At 48.1% G+C, this 21,461-nt stretch overlaps 1 protein-coding gene and 1 non-coding gene across 4 annotated transcripts in view; one reads left to right on the forward strand and one right to left on the reverse strand.

Moving 5' to 3' along the window:
- TBC1D31 (TBC1 domain family member 31) overlaps nt 1-1,672 on the forward strand; it is a 65,084-nt gene extending 63,412 nt beyond the window's left edge. For all 3 annotated transcript variants that reach the window (XM_065903222.1, XM_065903223.1, XM_065903224.1), the window contains one exon: nt 1,289-1,672. In XM_065903222.1, coding sequence (XP_065759294.1) covers nt 1,289-1,422 — 134 coding nt within the window. In that variant the 3' untranslated portion in view covers nt 1,423-1,672. The remainder of the gene's footprint in view (nt 1-1,288) is intronic.
- An 8,645-nt stretch (nt 1,673-10,317) lies between these two features.
- TRNAM-CAU (transfer RNA methionine (anticodon CAU)) lies at nt 10,318-10,390 on the reverse strand. The gene has a single exon. It is a non-coding gene; the product is annotated as a tRNA-Met (tRNA).
- Between the last annotated feature and the right edge of the window lie 11,071 nt (nt 10,391-21,461).

A 21,461-nucleotide genomic window follows, 5' to 3' on the forward strand; every position in this document is an offset into this window, starting at 1 on the left:
AACATGAGCCTGCTCTGCGCTCCGAGATGCACTGCGGGGCCAGCTCACTCAGAACCGCTCAGGGCAAAGGGCTCTGTGCTGATGAGTTGCCTTTTGATCCCTTGACTTGATTCACTGGAGCTTTTTGTTTATTTCTGGAAGGGATGGGATGGAGTGGAAACATCTTTCAGAAATGCAGTCACAGCGTTAGCCCATAAAGCAGCTAACAGTTTCCCCAGTAAAGGACTTGATTTGTTTTTAAAAGGAGGGGAGAGGACAGGAAACTCAGACTCTTCAACCAGCTTCTCCAATAAAACTGTCATGTAAATGAAGCAGAACTTCACAAGGTCCTTTGAGTTCTTTTAGGAGAACAGATTTTTATAGGATGTCCCCAAAAGACCAGCTTTATAAAAAATATACCTAACAACAAGTCATGTGTTCCAGTATGGTATAAAATACATTCACTAACATACATACTCTTATGTGCATCTCTAAACACTGTGTCAGGATATGAAATTAACCAAAAGTCATGCATAAGGCAGATGAAAGTATAGAAGATTCTCAACTGTTCTCTACTCCAACACATCAGAATTTTAAACTAGATATTCTAAACTTCAAAATCGAGTTGACATTTGGCAAGTTTCTTACTTGGCAACAAAATGAAAAAGCATAAATGTTTTATTCCTTGGGGGAAAACAGTTTTCAGAAATTGAAGCTCTTCGGGTATGTAACTAAGTTTCAGAGAAGTATGTTTTTAAGTTACTTCTTTATTGAATTCCAGGATTTATTACCCCTCTAAATCAACATGAAAGGGCTTTTACATTTAGACACATTGTAATGTTCTAAGCTTGATTCTGGACTTGCCTTATGTTGGTCATTGTAAAAAGTACTTGATTTATATATTGAATCATTAGAAAGTGGTCATGGTATATATTTCACTATTAATTTTGGCACCCTGGAATTTTCTCATTATAATAAACACCATGGTGAAGAAACTTACTATTGTAAAAAACTCAGATTCTCTCTTAGACAAGCTTTCCACCTGATGTAAAAGTTAATCTATATTCCTCCCCCCTGCAAAAAAAAGATAGCCAAAAGCAAATAAGTTCTCTAATAGCATTCATTCAATACACCAAATATTTGACTTGTAAATGGAACTTCATAGAACCAGGTAATACCTTAGGCTTTTCCGTGTAAGAAATTTGGTTTCGAATATTCATTTCATTATTGGTCTTTGCAACATATTTATCTTTAAACGCTATACCATTGCTCAAACTAACTATTGTTAATTTTAAATTTTGTTTCCAAGTTTCATTAAACCAGAGAAAAATGCATTGGGACGCCATGGAACAGGATCTCATGGAGAGAGTGAGGAACCTCCGCCGGAGACTCGCCACCCAGGCTCAGAACAGGTGTCAAACGCCTCACCTTTTGGCCACATAGGAGGCTGGTCACCTTGAGACAGTCAGAGAGCAAGATACTTATTTTGCAATCAGTGCTGCTGATTGCAAGATACTTATTTTGCAATCAGTGCTGCTGATTTTCAGATTATTTATTTTAAATGCCTATAAAGATCAACCTTTTGTATGAAAAATGTGTATATAAAAATTATGTGTTCTTAATTCTGGTGCTTTCGGACTTGTAAATGGCTTATTATACTTTTCACAATAAAAAAATATTTGAAGCTTTTAAAGCTTTGTATGAGGCCCTTTCAGGTTGCAGGGACCAGCATGAACCTCAGGGGCTTAAGTGGATGAGGTTTTATTTTAAGGATAAATGGAGAAATAAAGAACAGGACAGCATCTCAACAGCTGTGCACCCAGGACCTGAACTCAGCAGCAGCTCCAGAGCACGAGCAGTGGGGAAAGCCCGCCCCGCGGCCCCTCCATCCCCAGAAGCTGGCGCCCCTCACCGGTGACCCCACCGCACTCACCGCCCCCGGCCGCTGTCTCTGTGCTCCGCAGGGCACCGACTCAGCTCCGCAGCACGGCTGCTCCCGGCTTCATCATCTTGGCTGGCAGATTAGTTCCCTGAACCCATTTCTGAAAGGAGCATAGAAATAGCACACGGTCAGGTTCCTGGCATAGTGCTTAACATACAGTGCACTGTACAGAAGAGTATTTTTTTTTTTTTGGCACAAAGTATAACCTTATGATAACCCAAATGCTCTCTTCTGTCCAAAGTCCTCAGATAATATCCCATCACTGTGCAAGGCACTGGATTCCCAGGAGCACCTTGTCAGCCTCATTATCTTTCTGTCTGTTTTCAGGTAGGTGCAAATGTGCCTTCATGGTCCAGGCTGGTGTGTGTGACATCAAAATCACAGGATATAAAATATTTTGGATGTGATGGGAACTTTAGGTGAGCAATCTCTACCTCGCCAATAGCATTCGACTTCTAAATAAATACTGTGATTCTGCCAACTAGAATTAGCTGATTATTGCGTTTCTGACCTCTGCTTCAAGTCCTCTTTTACTAGAATTTACATCCACTCACTGATTTTGCAAACTACACATAGTCCTCTTTTATAATATTTTAAACTTCTTCAAAAAGTTTCTGTTCATCCGGTGAAAGTGAGTTATACATTCAATCACATAAAGTTAATACATTCCTCCTTCCGGTTTTCTCTAAGCCTACAATTCTCCCAATAATAATCTTGATAAAGTCACTGGCTTAGCAGAGTTCAGATACTTGGCTGAGTCTCTTCAGTCGTGTGGGTTTGATTGTCATTTCAAAGGTTATCACATTTAATGAAGTAAATTTTTGATTATCTCTCCCTGTCTCTTGACAGTCTATCCTCAACCTGACCCTCGTTCCTTCATAATATAAATTCTCTGGGAATTGAATGAAGGCTGAGCTTGGCTAAAATTCTTCCCACACTGGCTACATTCACAAAGCTTTTCTCCAGTACTCCTCTGAGTTAGCTGGAGAAAAGCAGTTCCTAAAGACCTTTTCATATCACATTCACAGGGTTTCTTTCTGGTTGGAGAAATGCAGGCCTTCAGCTAAATTCCTCTCCATGTCGACTCCACTTAAAGAGTCCAGTATGGGTTCAACGGTGACGAATACGTTATTGACTTGGTTAAATACCTTTTCACATCTATTGCATTCACATGGCTTCTCTCTGGTATGTATTCTCTGATGTTGAGCAAGATTTGAACATTTGCCAAGGCTTTTCCACAGTGACTCCACTTTGACCATTACAGTAGTAATAACTATGAAGACTGGCAAAGGCTTAACTTAATAATGTGGGTGCACTTAACATTCTTAATGATTCATCTCAGATCAGTGCTAAGTCCAATCAGGAGATAAACCAGATCATTTGAACAGAAGTCTAGAGTTATTAAACTGTGACACTATATAAATGCCAAAGGAAGGACTTCCCTGGTAGTCCAGCAGCTAAGACTCTGAGCATCTAATGCAGGGGGCCCGGTTTGATTCCTGGTTGGGGAGTTAGATTCCATGTGCCACAACTAAGAGTTTGCATGCCCCAACTAAAAGATAGCACACGTGGTAACAAAGATCCTGAGTATGGCAACTATTAATAAGAGCCAGCACAGCCAAATATATATTTTTTAATACTAAAGGGTACCTAGGGCTGAGAAAGTACCCAAAGAAGGACAAGTTCAGAAAGAGACCCTTCTCTCCCCAAGGCTCAAGTTCAGACACACTGGACAGCAGAAGGGTTGGTGGGCCGCCCAGCCCAGAGCTGGCCCACGTGCCCACCCAGGCAGCAGAGTAAGTCTCTGGGGTGCAGGCGCTCCAAGGCTGCGGAGTGAACGCTCATGGGGAGTCAGGACCCTGAGTGCCGTCAGCGGTGTGTGGCCTGGCCAGCAATGGCCATGTTGGGAAGGGGAGGGTCCAGTAAGACAGGCTGGGACCCGGACCCTGTGCTGTGGTGCCTGCCCCTGGACAAATGTCTCCATCAACAAAATAGAAAGAAGCTGTAAGGGACTCAAAATAACTGTGTGCAAGCACATTTGGGGGCTCCCCAGGTGGCGCTAGTGGTAAAGAACCCGCCTGCCAATGCAGGAGACGTAAGAGATGTGGGTTTGATGCCTAGGTCGGGAAGATCCCCTGGAGGAGGGCATGGCAACCCACTCCAGTGTTCTTGCCTGGAGAATCCCATGGACAGAAGTGCCTGAGGGGTGGGAGGGGGTGGTGGCTACAGTCCATAGGGTCGTACAGAGTCAGACACAACTGCAGTGACAGCACAACATCCCTTTATGCTTCTGGCAATGTAGGAAATGGTGCACACCTAAGAGTTTTAATACTGTTGACTCAGTGAATTCTTTTTGACATTTGTTCAGGATTTTCAGATTGTATGGGAAGGAAAGCAAAGAGCTGGACAAGACTGAAGCGACTTAGCACACATGCACGGCTGGGACAAATTATGGACAAGATACAAAAAGACCAAAAAAACCCAACTGCCACTTCTGAGAACTGAGAGCAAAAACTGGGTGTCAGGAGACAAAGCAGGGTACTGCACGTGTGCCCTAAGCACAGCACCACCAGAGGGGCAGGCAAACCACCTCAGCCACCCTGTGGCCTGACCCCTGGACCCGCCCCTACCCTCACCCACCTCAGGGAGCACACGAGGGCCCCTGTTTTTACCCCCTCCTGCTGCAGCAGGGGCCCCAGTAAAGCCCGGCCGGAAGTTCTTGTCTGTCCTCATCAATTTCTATCAACAAAGCAAGGCCAAGGGCCCCTGCTGGGGACAATGGGGAACCACCCACTGGGGAACCCACAAACCAAGGCTGGAGGCCAGGAGCTAAGGGCAGGCCAGGGTGCTGCTTCTGGCACCAGAACGGAACATGCCAAGGAAGACTACAGCCAAGCAGTCATCAGGCTGGGCTGTGAAGTCCCTAAGAGACTGTGTGCTCCAGGCACACGGCTGGACAGGGCAGCACTGGGTGTCCCCACACACTGCACCCGCGCCGGACCACAAAGCAGAAAACCAGAATAAAGAAAGCAGCACCCCTTGAGCTAGACAGAGAAGCCCCATTCCTTCCGCAGTGTCCTCCAGCGCCCTCTACTGGCAGCCTACCACCGTGCACACAGGAGACGAGCAGAAAGGGTCCCATCCAGGGTTGCAGGGCCGGCACTGAAGAGGGCATTTGGAGCTCACAGACCATGAATGGATCACGGGCACTCTCATGCAACTGAAAGCATCTCTAAAAGCTTACTTGGTTGCTTGACAGAATAATGGCTTCAGTGTTGGCCTCCTTAACCACTCGGAGATGCCAGAATTTCCCTAGTGTGATGCAGATGAAGCTATAGAAAGGCACCAACAGAGGAGTGGATCTATCACATACGCACTTCACTCTCCTCCTAAAGACACTCCCTTCTTAAGACACTGAGTGAAGGGAGTACCTGAAAATTTGGAAAACTCTGTGACAAGAGATGCCTGTTGGACTTTCCTAGTGGTCCCATGGTTAAGAATTCACCTGCCAATGCAAGGGACACAGGTTTGATCCCTGGTCCAGAAAGGTCCCACACGCCTCAGGGCAACTAAGCCCCATCCCACAACTACTGAAGCCACCACAATAAGAAGCCAGAGCCCACGGCAACGAAGAGTAGCCCCCACTAGCTGCAACTAGAAAATGCCCATGCACAGCAACGAAGACCCAGTGAGCCAAAAATAACATTAATTTTTTAAAAAAGATGCCTACTGATATGCTTCCTAATTTCAGTGGGGATGATGTGATGGATTCATGAAGCAGAGGCCAAGTGATAGTGGCTTAACTGCCAATGCTAATCGCTCAATTGTGTCTAACTCTTTGGGACCCCATAGACTATAGCCCACCAGCCTCCTCTGTCCATAGAATTCTCCAGGCCAGAATACTGGAGTGGGTAGCCATTCCCTTTTCCAGGGGATCTTCCCAACCCAGGGATCAAACCCGGGCCTCCCACACTGCAGACAGATTCTTTGCTGTCTGAGCCACCAAGATCACCATTCATAGCTGCAGGCAACAGAGAAGAAGTATTAAGTGATCCTTGGCTATCAAAGATTATGTTTTTCCCAAGAATGAAACAGATAAGAAGCCTACTAAATATTGCTTGATATATCTAACAGGAAATCTTAAGATCTGGTGGCCCAAAACCAGATTTGAGTCATTGTTACTGAACCAAAATCGGGTCCACCACTCACCTGCATGCAGTAAAGTCAATCTATCCACACTAGGTTGTGGTGAAGGAAAGCACAGTGTTTATTGGAAGGCACCAGGCAAGGAGTCTAGGTAGCTAATGTTCTAAAGGCCTAAACTCCCCCCGTAGCTTTCAGGGAACAGTTTTAAAGATGGGGTGAGGGAGAGGGTTGTGGGATATATGATCAGCTTACCCCACAACCCTCTTACCAATCAGATGGACATTCTTCTGATTGGTTGGTGGTGAGGTAATCAGGAGTAACCTCAACCTTCTGGTTCCAACCTATCTGGGTTTTATGTGCTTGTGGGCAGCATACAGTTAACTCTTCCACCTGCTGGGCTTTCAGCATCTGCTGAACAGCTCAAAAACTTTGACTCATTGTTATCTATGGCCTCTGATGGGGAGCTAAAGGTCGTTGCATTTGTCTAATGGACCCACAATTTGTCTTGCTTGACTGTTTTCCTTTAATTCTGTGTTTTCTCACTTCTCCAATTAAATTCACTCTTTGAACTGGGGGAGGTAAAGTTTTTCTACAAATAAGAAGAAAGCAGAGAAAATGATTCTTTTAAAATGACAAAAAAATTAAAAAAAAAAAAAAAAAAAAGGAAGAAGAAGCAAGCAGAAGACATGGAAAGTCTATCTCAGGAAGGCGCCATGGAGTCCTGCTAGATTACATCACCACAATGGAGAGCCTTGCCTGTCGCCCATTTTCCAAACCTGAACTCATCGCTGGACTTCCCTAGTGGTTCAGATGATAAAGAATCTGCCTGCAATACAAGTTCGATACCTAGGTTGGGAAGATCCCCTGGAGAAGGGAATGGCAAGCCACTCCAGTATTCTTGCCTGGAGAATTCCATGGACAGGGGAGCCTGGCGGGCTACACAGTCCAAGGGGTCACACAAAGTCAGATATGACTGAGTGACTAACACAGACTCATCCCCAGATTCAAAATCTCTTGTTTTTCTGTTTTTTAAAGTGAAGAATAGTTGATTTACAATATCATGCTAGTTTCAGGCATACTGTAGCTTCAAGCATAGAGAATCCTCTCTATAAAGAAGGATTGTGATCTTTCCAACTAAACAAATCTGACAAACGCAGCTGGTAAGTCATCTGCATTTAGCTCCCTATGTGAGATAAGGGCAGTGAAAATTGCCCTGCCCAGGGAACGGCTCTTGGCCCAAGTTGGATGCCTTGTTGGGTCTTAGATGATGACACCAAGCCAAGTTCCTGTGCCCCAGACACTAACACAGGCTTTTTTAATTTAGTCCTAGAAGAAGGGGAAGTCCTGAGCCCCAGAGCCCTAGGGTCAGGAATTGAGTCTGGACAGGCATGGAAGGTGACGGAAGGGTTGGATTGCTGTTGTTTAGTCACTAAGTCATATCTGACTCTCTGCGATCCCAGGGACCTTAGCCCACCAGGTTCCTCTGTCCATGGGATTTTCCAGGCAAGAATACTGGAGTGGATTGCCATTTCCTTCTCCAGGGGATCTTCCCAACTCAGGGACCGAACCCATGGCTCCTGCATTGTCAGATGGGTTATTTACCGCTGAGCCACCAGCAGGGGTAGATATATTGGCATAAAGGCCAGAGTGGCTGGGACAGCTAGCTCACCTGGAGGAGTTAATGTCTGAAGCAACGTATCCTCACTCTCTTTTTTATTCCCTTCCTTTTCTTACTTCCCCTGATGTAATAGTACAAATGCTTGCACATAAAAGATTTCATCATTCTTCCCTGCTTCTTCACAAAATAGCTATAGAGTCCTTCAAAAGCCACCGTAGAACCATAAATAGCAATTGCTTACCTAAGGGATGCCTTTTTGCTTTGGCATCAGTCAAATTACAATGCAATTGAAAAGAAACATGGTTACTGCTGTGACATACAGTATAAGATAATTACTAAAATTATGCCTGATATCATTTACTAGCACACACCAGAACTGTAGGAGTTCCATATAATTTCTAAGATGTGTAGATTATTAAATAATAATTGTTTACCCATACAATACAAAGTAAGAAGTTTTACCACCACTTATCTAACAATGCTTCCCAAGTGATTTAACACACCAAATAAGCCTAATTAGTTTAATAATCCTCTCTCTGAGATGGAGACACATAATTTTAGGAGTTCCAGGGATCCTTTGGAAAACCTCAAAGTTAGACAGTGGCTGAATGAACTTCATTTAGATTTTGATCTTTGGAAAGTCTGTCCAAATATCAAAAACATTCCATGCTCCCAATGCATGGGGTCTGGATTCAATCCCTGGTCAGGGAACTAGAGCCCGCTTGTTGCAACTAAGAGTTTGAATGCTACAACTAAGGATCCCATGTGCAGCAAGAAGATCAAAGATCCTGCGTGCTCTAACTAAGACCCGGACCAGCCAAACAAACACATTAAAGAATCCAAGACAGGTACTTCCCCTGGTTATCCAATGGCTAAGACTCTGAGCTCCCAATGCAGAGGGCTGGGGTTCGATCCCTGGTCAGCAACTACAGATCCCGAGTGCCCCAACTGAGACCCCACTTAGCAAAATTTAAAAAAAAAAAAAAAAAAGGAATTAAAGACAAGCAAAACACAAACTGCATACATAAAGGCTAGCATCCAAAGAAACAAATGAACTGGTTCACAAATTAGGCAGAAGTCCAATTCTTTCCTCTCTCCAACAGGGTATCCCACTCAAAGACAAGACAAATTGGCTTATTCCAGAGAAAAAGCCCCAGAAGGAGAAGAAGTAAAGTTCCCAACTGTACACACCCTCAGAGAGACCTACCTTACTGTTTGGAGCCTGTCTGCTCCCAAATATTGATTCCTTGCTCCAACTACCCAGCGCTGGAACAACCAGTGCGGCTTTGGGGAGTTTTGAAGGAAGAGCCTCAGGACAAGTGGTCTTGCCAGCTGCTAGGGCCTTATCCGCAAAACCCCCAACTGCCAGCTCGCCATGAGGGGCAAGGCAAGGCAGGCCAATAAGTGGAGAGAGGAGTCGCTAGGACAAGGAATAGCGGCTTTATTCAGAAAGCCACCAAACCAAGAAGATGGTGGACTCCAAAGACCCACCTTACCTAAGCTAGAATTCAGGCTTCTTTTATACTAAAAGGGGAGGGCGTGAAGCCAAACGTTTCCGGCTCCGGTTAGCCTTCAGAAGAGGCTGTGCTAATTTCTTCTGCCTACTCTCCTGCACAGGTGGGCCTGGTCAGGAGACTTCTTGTGAGCTAAACAAAGGTATTTCAGCTTAATGCTCATTACCTTGAAGGCAAGGTTCCCAGAGATGGGCCATTGTGTATAATTGAAGCTTATAGGCAGCATCCTTGAGGTGATTAACTTGCAATAGGGTACACGGGTTCTGCCCTATTACATCAGATCTTAATTTGCTATTTGACCTGTTTAGAATGACTGAATTATCAGAAACTTCATGGATGAACATTAGGACGCAGCAGCAGCTGGAAACGCAGCGTCAGCACAGTCCCTGTCAGGTTATGCCCGGGCTGCTGCCTGAACACCCTCCCTAACACCGCCCTCCCCCAGACCCCGTCACAGCCGGCCACTGCCCAGCTCTGCAACCCGACCTGCTCACAGGGTGTTCAGCGCCCGAGCGCGGTCTGGCCTCTCAGCACAGTGCACCCACTTGCCCACAGTCGCCTCGACCCACCCTTCCTCGCGGCCAAGTGTCAATAATCAGGACCCTCCCCGGGAAACCTTGCGTTCCAGCTACTCCCCCAGAAGCCTCCATTAGGGGGCTTTGCACCCAGCGGCGTCCGCAGCGCCCTCCGGGACCGCGAGCTCCCCAGGGTTCCCTCACCCTGGGCTGTACACATCCCCGCCACCAACAGGGCTCAGGGGCCAGGGCAGGATCCCCGGTGGAGGGCGGGATGGCGGAGTGAGCGCACCTCCTGGGTACCCGGACCCGAAGCGCTAGAGGTGAGAGTGGGTATCTTCCCTAGGGGCTCATCCGGTACCCAGCCCACGGCGCGCTAAGCTGCCTCACGTGGACATCCACCCCCAGCCGTTTATCTTCATGCCCTAGCCTCCCTTCCAGTCCTCCACCCGGGCCCAGGACGCTGCAGCCCGCAGGGCAGCACTCGGTACTTCGGGGAGGTTAGCCCATCACGCTGGTGGCGCGGACGTCCTCGCATTGGGGGTCTACACAAGCAAGTAAGACCCATCTTTCTAGGGGTGAAAAAAGCGAGCAAAAGTATTGTGCCCCGTGTGAGGATCGAACTCACGACCTTCAGATTATGAGACTGACGCGCTACCTACTGCGCTAACGAGGCACCTACTGGTAACTTCCGGGAGTAGGATAATGAGGCTGTTGCGGCGGCCCAGTGAGCATGCTCAGAAAATCACGGCTTCGTTTTTCTCCGCAGAGTTTCTGACCCAGGCCACCGAAGTTCCCGCCCCGGCGCCTGTCTTATTTGAACCACCCACGCCTCTCTGGTCTTCTTCCGCCTGATGGTCTAGTTATCAATCAACAAACACTGCGGCTTGTTGGACCCTCGGCGCTGAGTAGGGGTGACCCTGGGCCGCGAGATTCTTCCTACTCTTGTAAACTCTAATTTTTGTAGAGTGCTTACAAGACGTTTGCACAGTAGTGATCTCGTGAAACGCTTCTTGGGTACCTACGTGTCCCTGGCCCGGTGCTGGGTGCTCTGAGCACAGAGATATTCCCAGCCTCAATCAGCTGGAGTGGGGGCCCACAAGCATAATGATTTGAAAACATACAACACATGTACACTATTCCGGCCTCACCACAAGCCCCCGGTCTAGCATGGTGCCCACCTCCTTCTGACGCCCCAAGTTTCCACCGCTGCTCGGAGCTCGGCGGCTGAAACCACTCTTAGAAGCGCCCACAGCACTGGAAACGACACCTCGAGCCGCAGCCTCGGCATCTTGGAAGTCCTCTCCCCTCTTTTACCCCGGCCCTTTATGTTAATTATCAGCTCATTTAAATACATTCATTGTTAAAGGCCGCTATATGTCACAGTTACAAATGGAAAACGGGGGCTTATTTTTCTCCTAATACACATTAAAATAAATATTAAAATAAAAAACTCTTCCATGTAGTATCCAAAGTCATCCAGAGGAAAGCACACTTCAGATCTGTATATTTCGCTGCGTGTAAATTTTACCCTTAAAAATGTATTCTAAGACTGAACTCCAGCCAACGACTGGCTAACAGAAGGGCTTTGCAGGAGTGATTACTGAAGATTCCAAGTTTGAAGTGTTTCAAAAGATAAGACCATTTGATGGACCGACGAGCCTAAGGACAGATGTGGAGAAATGCGAGAGGCTGCAAGAGTCGTAAGCTGTTAATGTAGATCTGGATGATGGGGATATGAAAATTCACTGGATAAAAATTCTTTCAATGTTTCTGTTTATCTGAAATTTTTTCATTATGAAGTGTTGGAGAGGAATTTTTAAATCCGCCAGAACTGGGGGATGTTAAGGGGGAAACTGGTAACAGGAGTGTAAGGAAGTGGCAAAAAATAGTATTACGAGTAGGCATCAGAGTTCCCGGGAGCTGCGGGAGAGAACACAGCCGGGGGGAGGATGGGGTGAGGCGGGGGCTGGATCTCGCTACGTTTGAGGAAGCGACCCCTGGGAGTGTGGTCAGCGCCACGAAGGGTGGGCTTCTTAGAGCCTTATCTTGTCTCCACAGGGGGAGTCGCGCATGGAGTAGGTTGCCTGGATCCCAGACCTCGTGGACAGGATGTAACTTGGATAACTTGTAACTTGGATACCCAGTCCTGTGGGTGCTCTCCCCACCATCACGGTCCCCAGTGGGAACCCCACAACCTCCCAATCCTGGGGGAAGCTCTTCCCCCACGCGAGAACCCTAGAAATCCAGGGACCTCCCGAGAAACCGCACACTGGGGGTGTCACGGCGGTTTCACCCAGATCTCCGGACCCGAAGAGCGCGGACTGACTCCCTTACTGCCTCAAGGCCGCTTGCTATCTGCCCAAGCTTCTGGGCACCTCTGCAGGCGGTGGGGGAACCCGACGGCTCTCGGCGCCCTGACTGAGTCCGACAGAAAGGACTCAAAGTTCGGTATTAACAGCGACCCCCAGGCTTGCCTAATGATAGGTGACCGTGGGGGAGGATGGGGGGGCGGGGCGGTGAGGAAGAGAGGCAGGGAACCGGGGGTGGGGTCCCGGGCTCTCGGAGCGAGCCCTTCCCACCTCGAGGCCTTTACTAGGGCTGTTCCCTCCTCCTGACACGGCTTTCCCCTCACCAGGCCCTTTTTCTGGGCGGACATCTCCTCCTCGCCCTTCTTCAGCCGGGTCAATGGTCACCTACTCTGAGTAACCTGATCCCCATTTTCTCCCAGGATCGCTTCTTTCTCCCCTACCTCTCCCCACTCACTCGGCGGAGTCGAGGTTCCTTCCTCTCGGCTAGAAACTTTCCGGGGGCGGCTCTTCCCTTCTGGGAACAACCTGGAGGGGTCAGTATCGTTGTTACCCTACGCGTACTGATGCGCAAAGTCACAAAGAGGTCACTCGGACCTGCCACTTGTAGCCAAGGGAGGCAGAATTCTATCTCACAGCTCTCACCAGCGCTTCCCCCGCCACAGTAGCAGTTTCCAGAAGTGTTTCCTCACGTGCACCTCCTAAAATAATCTTGAAAGGCATCTACATACTTCCTCTATTAATGCTAAATTGATATCTAAACGTTGTCGTTGTAAATTCAGTTACAAAGGATGTAACTTCCACGAGATGGTATATGCTGATTTTCTAAAAATATAACTGCGTGTGAGATTAAAAAAAAACAACAAAAGGTGTCCAGTGAAATTGAAGTGCCTTAGGGATCCCATGCAAACCGTAATCTATTTTAAATACACGTGGATAAGCTCTTCTTTAATATTTGTTGTTTATAATTATTCCAGTAGTCAAAACTATGGTTTTTCCAGTAATCTTGTGTGGATGTGAGAGTTGGACCATAAAGAAAGCTGAGCACCAGAGAACTGATGCTTTTGAACTGTTGTGTTGGAGAAGATTCTTGAGAATCCCTTGAACTTCAAGATCAAACCATTCAATCCTAAAGGAGATAATCCTGAATATTCATTGGAAGGATTGATGCTGAAGCTAAAGCTCCAATACTTTGGCCACCTATGCGAAGAACTGACTCACTGGAAAAGCCTCTGATGCTGGGAAAGATTGAAGGCAGGAGGAGTTGAATGGCATCTCCAACTTGATGGACATGAGTTTGAGCAAGCTCTGGGAGTTAGTGACAGACAGGGAAGCCTGGCATGCAAAGAGTCAGACATGACTGAACTGAACTTAAATTTATTTTCACCCCAGAACTAATATTTCCATTCTACTCCTACCCCTGGAATGGTATTTTCATATAATACATATTCTATGTTAGAAGTCTGTTATTGAGAACCCTAACATGCCTCTTAACAACAAAAATAGGTGCCTACATTGAAAATTTCCTTTGTGGCTGTAAGTCTCTGTGTCATTTTTTTTTCTTAATTGACATCATTATTGTTACTACACAATCAAAAATCATAAATATACTTATGGATTTGAAGAATAAGTATTAAATGGAAAAATGGAAAATCTGAAACAAATATCCATGAGATGGATGCAGCTTTTTATTCCCATTTAATTCATGTCTGTGTGGAGGGCCATTCCCTTTTTCTAGAATGAGAAAATGAGCATTAATTCCATTCCTGTTGTTTATATTTACGGGTGTAAATGTTGACACACTGCTAACATGAAGACATGAAAAGCGATGGGAAGAGTTTTGTGTTGACAACAAAATTCCATTCCTTCAACAGTTTCAAGTCATATTCTGAGCAATCACCCCTCCTCCATCTATCATCTTGGTTATGTATGTCCTCTCAAGTTTTGATTTAGAAGCCGAAATAATTAGTCATTAGAGTCCATGTATTCTACTTCTAAACCCATGTTTTGAATCGAACATTCCCTTTATTTGCAGTCCTGGAGTTTTCTCACCTCCAATAAAATCCTTAAGATGAAGGAAGACCAGATGTGGAGGAGAGACAGGAAGGAAGCCTTAGCCTGACCAATGACAGCAACTCTTTCCCCAGTTGATCAATTTTGAACATCATCACATCATACTCCTGGGGTACGTGTCCAGGTGACATCTGATGAGGCTTAGATTTGATCTGACAGGCAGCAGAGGCTGTTTAAGCCTATTTTACAGATGAGTGTGTGTGTGTGTGTGTGTGTGTGTGTGTGTGTGTGTGTGTGTGTGTTGAAAGGCAGGCTCAGGGCTGGCTAAGAAGAATAACTGACTGGAAACATGTTGCAGATTATTCTTTCCCTGTGACCTGGATAGACCCTGGCAGGGAAACCACCTGGAAAGCCAGGAGACAATCCAGGCCTGGGGAAATAAAAACACGTCCTGGAGAGGCTGCAGAGAGCTCAGGGAGGGAGCCGAGTGGAGACACAGCCCACAGGATCATCCAGGACTTGTTTCTGGTTTACTGCCAAGAATAGAGAAGCGAAGTTCACTCCAGATTCAGAGGAGCCATGCCCGGAAATGTCCTGGTGCCACCACTGGGCAGGAAAACAGGAAAGGGGCCTGTTAGTGGGAAACCCAGTAAATTCTGATTTTGCATTATTTTTATTACATAAATACCCCATGCTCATTATAAATCACACACATAGTGTATCAGTCAGCTATTGCTGCACTGGTGCTGCTTAACAAACTACCCAAAACTTAATGAGTTAAACTATGTGGTTTTCTTTATAAATAGCTTTAATGAAATCTAATTCACCTACCATATAATTTGGGACTTCCCACATGGGGCTAGTTGTGAAGAACCCGCCTGCCAATGCGGGAGACATAAGAGACATGGGTTCGATCCCTGGGTCAGGAAAATCCCCTGGAGGAGGAAATGGCAGCCCACTCCAGTGTTCTTGCCTGGAGAATCCCATGGACAGCGGAGCCTGGTGGGTTACAGTCTAAAGGGTTGCAGAGAGTGGGACTCGACTGAACGACTGCACAAGGACAAGAGGCTGAGTGAGGGGAGGGGTCACTGGGGAAGGAGGGAGGCGGAGAGGAGGGACCGGTTTGGGGCGGAGGTGCCCTGGGAGGAGGCGGAGGCCTCCCAGGCCCGGCCCTCCCCAGGCAGGGCTCCGCGACGTGGCAGGACTTGGCTGCGGGCCCGCGGCTCTCATCTGGTTCTTCTGGCTGTGACGAGCCAGAAGCCAGGGTGCAGCTAGCTGGGCAAGTCCAGGGAGGCTGAGAGAGGCTGAGGGCAGGGCGGGAGGAGGAAGTTCTCCTCAGACACGCCCTGCAGGGAGCAGCCAGCTACCTCTGTCGTCTGGTCCGGGCAGCAGCGGGCCATGGCCCTTCCAGCTCGGGCTTTGACTGGACGAGTGGACAGCGCTGTGTGAGTCAGCGGGTTGCTGGAAGCGTCTGAGAGCCGTTGCTCCGAGCCACGCTGACAGAGCAGCCGGGGGAGGAAGGCCTCGCCCCTGACCGCTGGGTGTTCCCTGAGGGCCTCTGTTCTCTCCACGCTGAGGCCAGTGGCAGCAGTTTTCTCTGTGTCCTGCTTAACAGCTTCTGCGGATCCCACTGTCCAAGAGATAAAGACGGACGTCCTCTTGTCCCTTCCCCCCTCCCTCCCACCCCACCCCGCGCAGGTCTGGCCGCTGGAGCTCAAGCCTTCCCACCCGTCCTCCTGCCTCCGACCCCCAGCACACACTCCGTGTCTGTACTCCCAGGGCACCCGTTCCCTCCCACCTCCCCCAGATAATTCCACCCACCTGTCGTGACCTCAGAAAGGTCTCCTGACCCCAGGCTAGGTCAGCCTCCCTCCTCTGTATTCGCTTGTTCCCGTGACCTTAACATTCATCCCAGTTCAATGTCCTGACTCTCCTTTGCTGTCTTTCCCACTGGACTGTAGGCAAGGCCATAGCCGAGGTCACACTCTAAGCTGTGCTGAGCCCAGAATGGGCCCTTGAGCATTTGATGATGACATAAAAGGCTTCTCACATTCTACTGTACTGGCTTTTCTTTCCTTGAGGGCAGACGCTGCAGTGGGTTCATTTCTCGATCTCCAAATTTTAGTCTGATCAAAGACCTAGTTCCTAGTTCCAAAGATGTGCAGGTTCTGATTTCAGTAACCGAGCAGGCCTTTCTATGACCTGGCTGGAAACACATTCAGAGCCATCTCCCATGCTGCACATGCAGGGTGGGGAGGACAGCAAGGTCCCCTAGCCAGAGGAGAGGGTTACAGCATTCACCTCTCAGGGCCCTCCACTCCAGCATTCTGACAGGTGAGGTGTGGTGGTAGCTGTGGTGCCAGTAGCCCTGGGGCCACAAGGACCTAAGCCTACCCCTTCCAGGTTCAGCCCTGGAACAGGGTAGTGGTTTTGCCCACAGTTCCAACAGGGGTCATGGCAATGGCAGGGGTCATGGCAATGTCAGAGGTCATGGTGAGTGTCCTGGCACCCCCAGCTGTGTTGGGGTGCAGAGTCATGGGGCCACCTTCATCACAGTGCTAATGGGTATCATGAGTCTGACCTGAAGTAGTCAGGCATCCAGGGCCTAGGCTTCTTACACTTTAATCTTTTCAAATCATATCTCTAGCATCTCTTCCTGCACCTGTATTTCAAACGTAGTGTTTGTGCCTGAAATTGCACAACCACATTGCGGCAAAATTGCAGTATCTGGCTCATAATTTAAAGCTTAGAGACTTCGACTAATTTAGCTGACAATCTGATGGCCAAAGGGTGAAAGTCTGATTACAAGGGGGCATTTTCTGAGAGTGCAGCTTTTATTGCAGGACTCCAAGCAAGGAGCCCAGGCAGCTAGTGGTTGTAAGACCCAAACTCCCCGGTGACTTTCAGGAAAAGGTTTTAAAAGACAGAATAGGGGAGAGGGGTTGCAGGGTGTGTGATCAGCTCGTGGACATTTTTCTGATTGGTTGGTGGTAAGGTAATCTAGAGTCAACATCATCAACTTTCTGATTCTAGCTGGTCTGGGGTCTACATGCATGTGGGTATCATAGAGTTAACTCTTCTACCTGATGGGGGTTTCAGTATCTGTTAAATGGCTCCAAGGACATGGCTCATAATATTATCTGTAGCCCTTGAGGAGGCATTAGATTTCCTTGACTTTATTCAATGGCTTAACTATGATTTTGTCTTGCTTCACTGTTTTCCTTTGCTTTGCCCTTTATCACTTTTCAGGTTACATTTATTCTTTGGAACTTGAGGAAGGCCTAGGAAGCTACAGATTTTCTGTAAACAAGAGGCAGGTGGGGGACATGGGGAGGTCTGTCTCAGGGAGGCCACACAGGGTCCTGCTTGGTTACAGTTACACAACTATATGTTGCTTAGTCGCCAAGTTGTGTCTCACTCTTCTGCAACCCCAAGGACTGTAGTCCACCAGGCTTCTCTGTCCATGAGATTTTCTCAGCAAGAATACTGGAGTAGGTTGCCATTTTCTTCTTCAGGGGATCTTCCCATTTCCTTTGACCAGGGATCGAACCCAGGTCTCCTGCGTTGGCAGGCAGATTCTTTACCACTGAGCCACCAGGAAAGTCCAAACCACTGTACCCATTCCTCAAAACTCATAAAGCTGTATAGTAACAAGGGTGCTTTTGATTGCATCTAAGGTATACCTTAATTTTTTAAAAAGCTTCTGCAAATTTATTAGCCAAAAAACAATGGGAGCTCTTGTGGTTCTTATGCATGTCAGAGTTCTCGGGCAAGGAATCAGGAACTCAAAAGTAGGAAATGTGAGGGGACAAAGGGCTTTGCAGCTGTGTTGTTGTTCAGCCTCTAACTTGTGTCCAACTCTTTGTGACCCCATGGACTGTGGGCCCTTAGGAATCAAGTCGTGGCTTTGCTGGGTACCAAGGATGGGAGACTGATAGGAGGTTGTTGGGAGGCTGATCCCGTGAAAGGCAGTGGTGGAAGGACCTGGAGAGGCGTGGGGTTTAGGGGAACTGGACACCCTGTCGCATTTCCTGTCTGGACACCCTGTCGCATTTCCGCTCCCACCCCAGGCCACAGAAGCAGCAGCTGCTTGAGCTCCTTGCCTGCCTGGGCTGAGCTGATTATATGCAGCATGGATTGATTGGTGTTGACAGGGAGCTATTTACCCGTCTAATTAATTATGCCAACTAATTTTCAACTTAATTGCACTTCTTGGGTCACTGGGTAATGAGACTGTACAAATTTCATGCTGGTGCAGGCCTTGATGGGGAAGTGGCAGGGGGAGGGTGGCAGCTGCCCCTCGAGTCAAACAGACACCCTGTCCCTCCAGGTTCTTGGGCCGCCCCACAGAAAGCTCTGGATTCCTACTTGAGTAGCTTCTGCCTGTGTAAGCTGGCCTTTGCCCCAGGAGCCCTGAGCCGTTTATTCACCCAACAAGCATTGGTTAAATGCTTATTCTGTGCCAGCCCCAAAGTGGGAGACGTGCTGGGGTGCCAGGAAGCTAAGTCATGTCTTGCCAGTCCCCCATGCCCCTCCTCAAATTGCTCACAGTAGGAAGGAGGAGATTTTCATTTACACCCGCAGTTACCAGAATTTGGGTGCCGATAGAAATAAGGTCTCTGGAGACAAACCCAATCCGGGCTCTGCCGTTGGGCCCTTGAGGAATTTTCTTACCCTTCCTAAGAGGAGATGGCAACCCCTTCCAGTATCCTTGCCTGGAGAATCCCATGGACAGAGGAGCCTCAGTCTACTGTCCACAGAGTTGCAAAGAGTCGGACACGACTGAGCGACTAACAACCACCCAATGCCTCATTTTAAAAACACATTGCAGGGCTGTGGCAGGATGCAGTATGTCATATAATATCAACAACATCCTAGAGAACAGACTGGCACTGTCTTAGACTGAAGAATGGAGCAGAAACTGGGCAAGGCTGGACCACTTATCACACATGCCTTCTCTCTTAGATCTCACACCTTTGAGGTTCATCCTGTGAAAGAGACAGAAGGCGCTGTGGTCACCACGGGGACCAGACCACCGGCCTGTGGCTCCTGGCTCTGCCACCTCCCAGTCAGATGACCTTGTTAGTCAGGTAACTTCTGTGCTTCAGTTTCCTTCATCCATGAAACAGAAATGGTCACAGCACTTACTCACAGGACTGCTGTGACGACTGAATGAGTTAACACACGCAGAGCACATAGAATAGCACCTAGTACTTAGAACATGTTCCCTGAGTGTTCTGTGATTATATGGACAGAAAAGTCAAGTCCAGGGGGCCCTCTAAGTTACCTCCCCAGGTCACATATGATCTTAGGCACAGTCTGAACCCAGCTGGGCCTGATTCCAAAGGCATGGAAGCTTTTTGCCTTTGCACCAGTCAAGGAATTAAGCGTCATGGGAAGATGAAACAGTGTACCTATCATTACTACAAGACTGGCTGAGGCAAGTTCTAGAAGCACCCTGTCAGCTCAGGGGAGAAGCAGTTAAGAAGCCTCCCTCCCATGGATGGGACTCAGGAAGACCTTGAACGCTGAGAAGGATTTAAATCAACCATGATGGTGGAAGCAAGGACTTCCCGCTGAGGGGGCGGGCTGAGCAAAGACAGGGGACTGGATCTCCCACATGGGTGAGGGCCCTAGACCATGGTTCCTTAGCCTTAGCACTATTTTTTTTTAAGACTTTTTTTCAGGTGGATCATTTTTAAAGTCTTTATTGAATTTGTTACAGTACTGCTTCGGTTTTATGTTTTGTTTTTTTGGCCATGAGGCAGGTGGGATCTTAGCACCCAGACCAGGGATCGAACCCATGCCCCTGCATTGGAAGGCAAAGTCTTAACCACGGGACCGGCAGGGAAGTCCCTGCCCTTTTCCCTTACACACTTTCTGGAACTGAAAAGAAGGTTTGGCTGGTTCTGAGTGGAAAAGGGCATGGGAAGGGGAGGGAGGGTGAAGCTTGGCAGAAAGCACATGGGCTTTGGAGGGATCGTGCCAGGGACTCCCTAGCTGGGCAGGTTACTCCCCTCCTCTGAACCGTGCCTTTTACGTTTGTGAAGGGAGGCCTGATCCTCTGAGTGTCCCTCAGCACAGAGAGCCAGGGTGCGGGGAGGACTTGATGACAGCCAAGTGAAGGATGTCCGCACACATCGCAGACCTACAGGGCCTCCAGCACTTGGCTCGGGACTCGGTACTCAAGGGGCCAGGTAGCTGAGAGCTTCTGAGCCTCGCAGGGAATCAGCTCAAATCCCGTGGATTATCATCCCCTCACCAGACTGGGGACCGGACGCGGTGACACAGACTGGAGAACAGGCTGAGGACCAGAGGAGATGGAGGAGGGGAGGCTCGAGGAGAACGTGGGCGAGAGGTGAAATCCACCTGCATGACCAGGGTCTGGGGGAAGGGAGAGGGTGTGGAGGCCAGCTGTTCTCATGTGTGTGATAAATCAGTTCAGTCGTGTCTGACTCCCCCATGGACAGTAGCCCGCCAGGCTCCTTTGTCCATGAGGATTCTCCAGGCAAGAATACTGCAGCAGGTTTCCATGCCCTCCTCCAGGGCATCTTCCCAACCTGGGGATCAAACCTCGTCTCCTACGTTCCTAGCACTGGCAGGCGGGTTCTTTGTCACTAGCACCACCCGCAAAGTTCAGGTGTTCCCACAGATGTTCATAAACCCCAGATGTCCACGACGGTGACCTGCTCCTTAGCACACCTGCAGCAGCTCCCCTCCCCTTTCTGTCTCACTCCTCTGCCCCCCCATAAGTGCCTCTTGGGATCCCTTGTACTGGAATCCTAGCCTCGGAGTCTTTTTCTGAAAGAACCCATTCAAAGACAGTCATGTAAACAGCTGTTTTGGCAGGAAAGAGTTCCTTGCAGGAGGTACCCCTTTGTCTTGTCACCAACTTTAAAGAGGCACCCCCATGCTCTACTCATCTTCTGGCCCTAGCACACCTTTCAGGTCTTTTGGTCACAGAATACCTTGCCTAATCTGTTGGGTCTTTCCATAGATCAAAGAAGTAGAAATTAAATAAGAATAAGTACTTAACAGATGATCAGATTTCTTCCCTAACTTCCCCTTCAGTCATCTCATGAACAAGCTGTGTGAACAAGATTGCATCTTAAGAAAGATCACAAGAGGTCAACAAGCCTGCATGCAGTGGGGGACAGTGATGAACCTGAGTCCTTATCTCATAGAGTAACTGAGACTACTTCCCTTTTTCTCTTTAAAAATCTCATGGCTGAGCAGAATATCAGGAGGTGGTTTTACAGGGACACTGCATCCACCATCTCCCCAAATTGCCAGAATTCTGATTAAAGGCAACTTTTCCTTTTTACCAACGTTTGTCTCTATCTGGAGAACTGATTTTTGAGTGTCGAGCAGCGAGACCTGATTTGGTAACACTAGGACTCTAGGTTTTGCAATCCATTGACATGG

This window comes from Muntiacus reevesi, chromosome 12 (genome assembly GCF_963930625.1).
Source record: "Muntiacus reevesi chromosome 12, mMunRee1.1, whole genome shotgun sequence".
Classification (NCBI taxonomy): domain Eukaryota; kingdom Metazoa; phylum Chordata; class Mammalia; order Artiodactyla; family Cervidae; genus Muntiacus; species Muntiacus reevesi.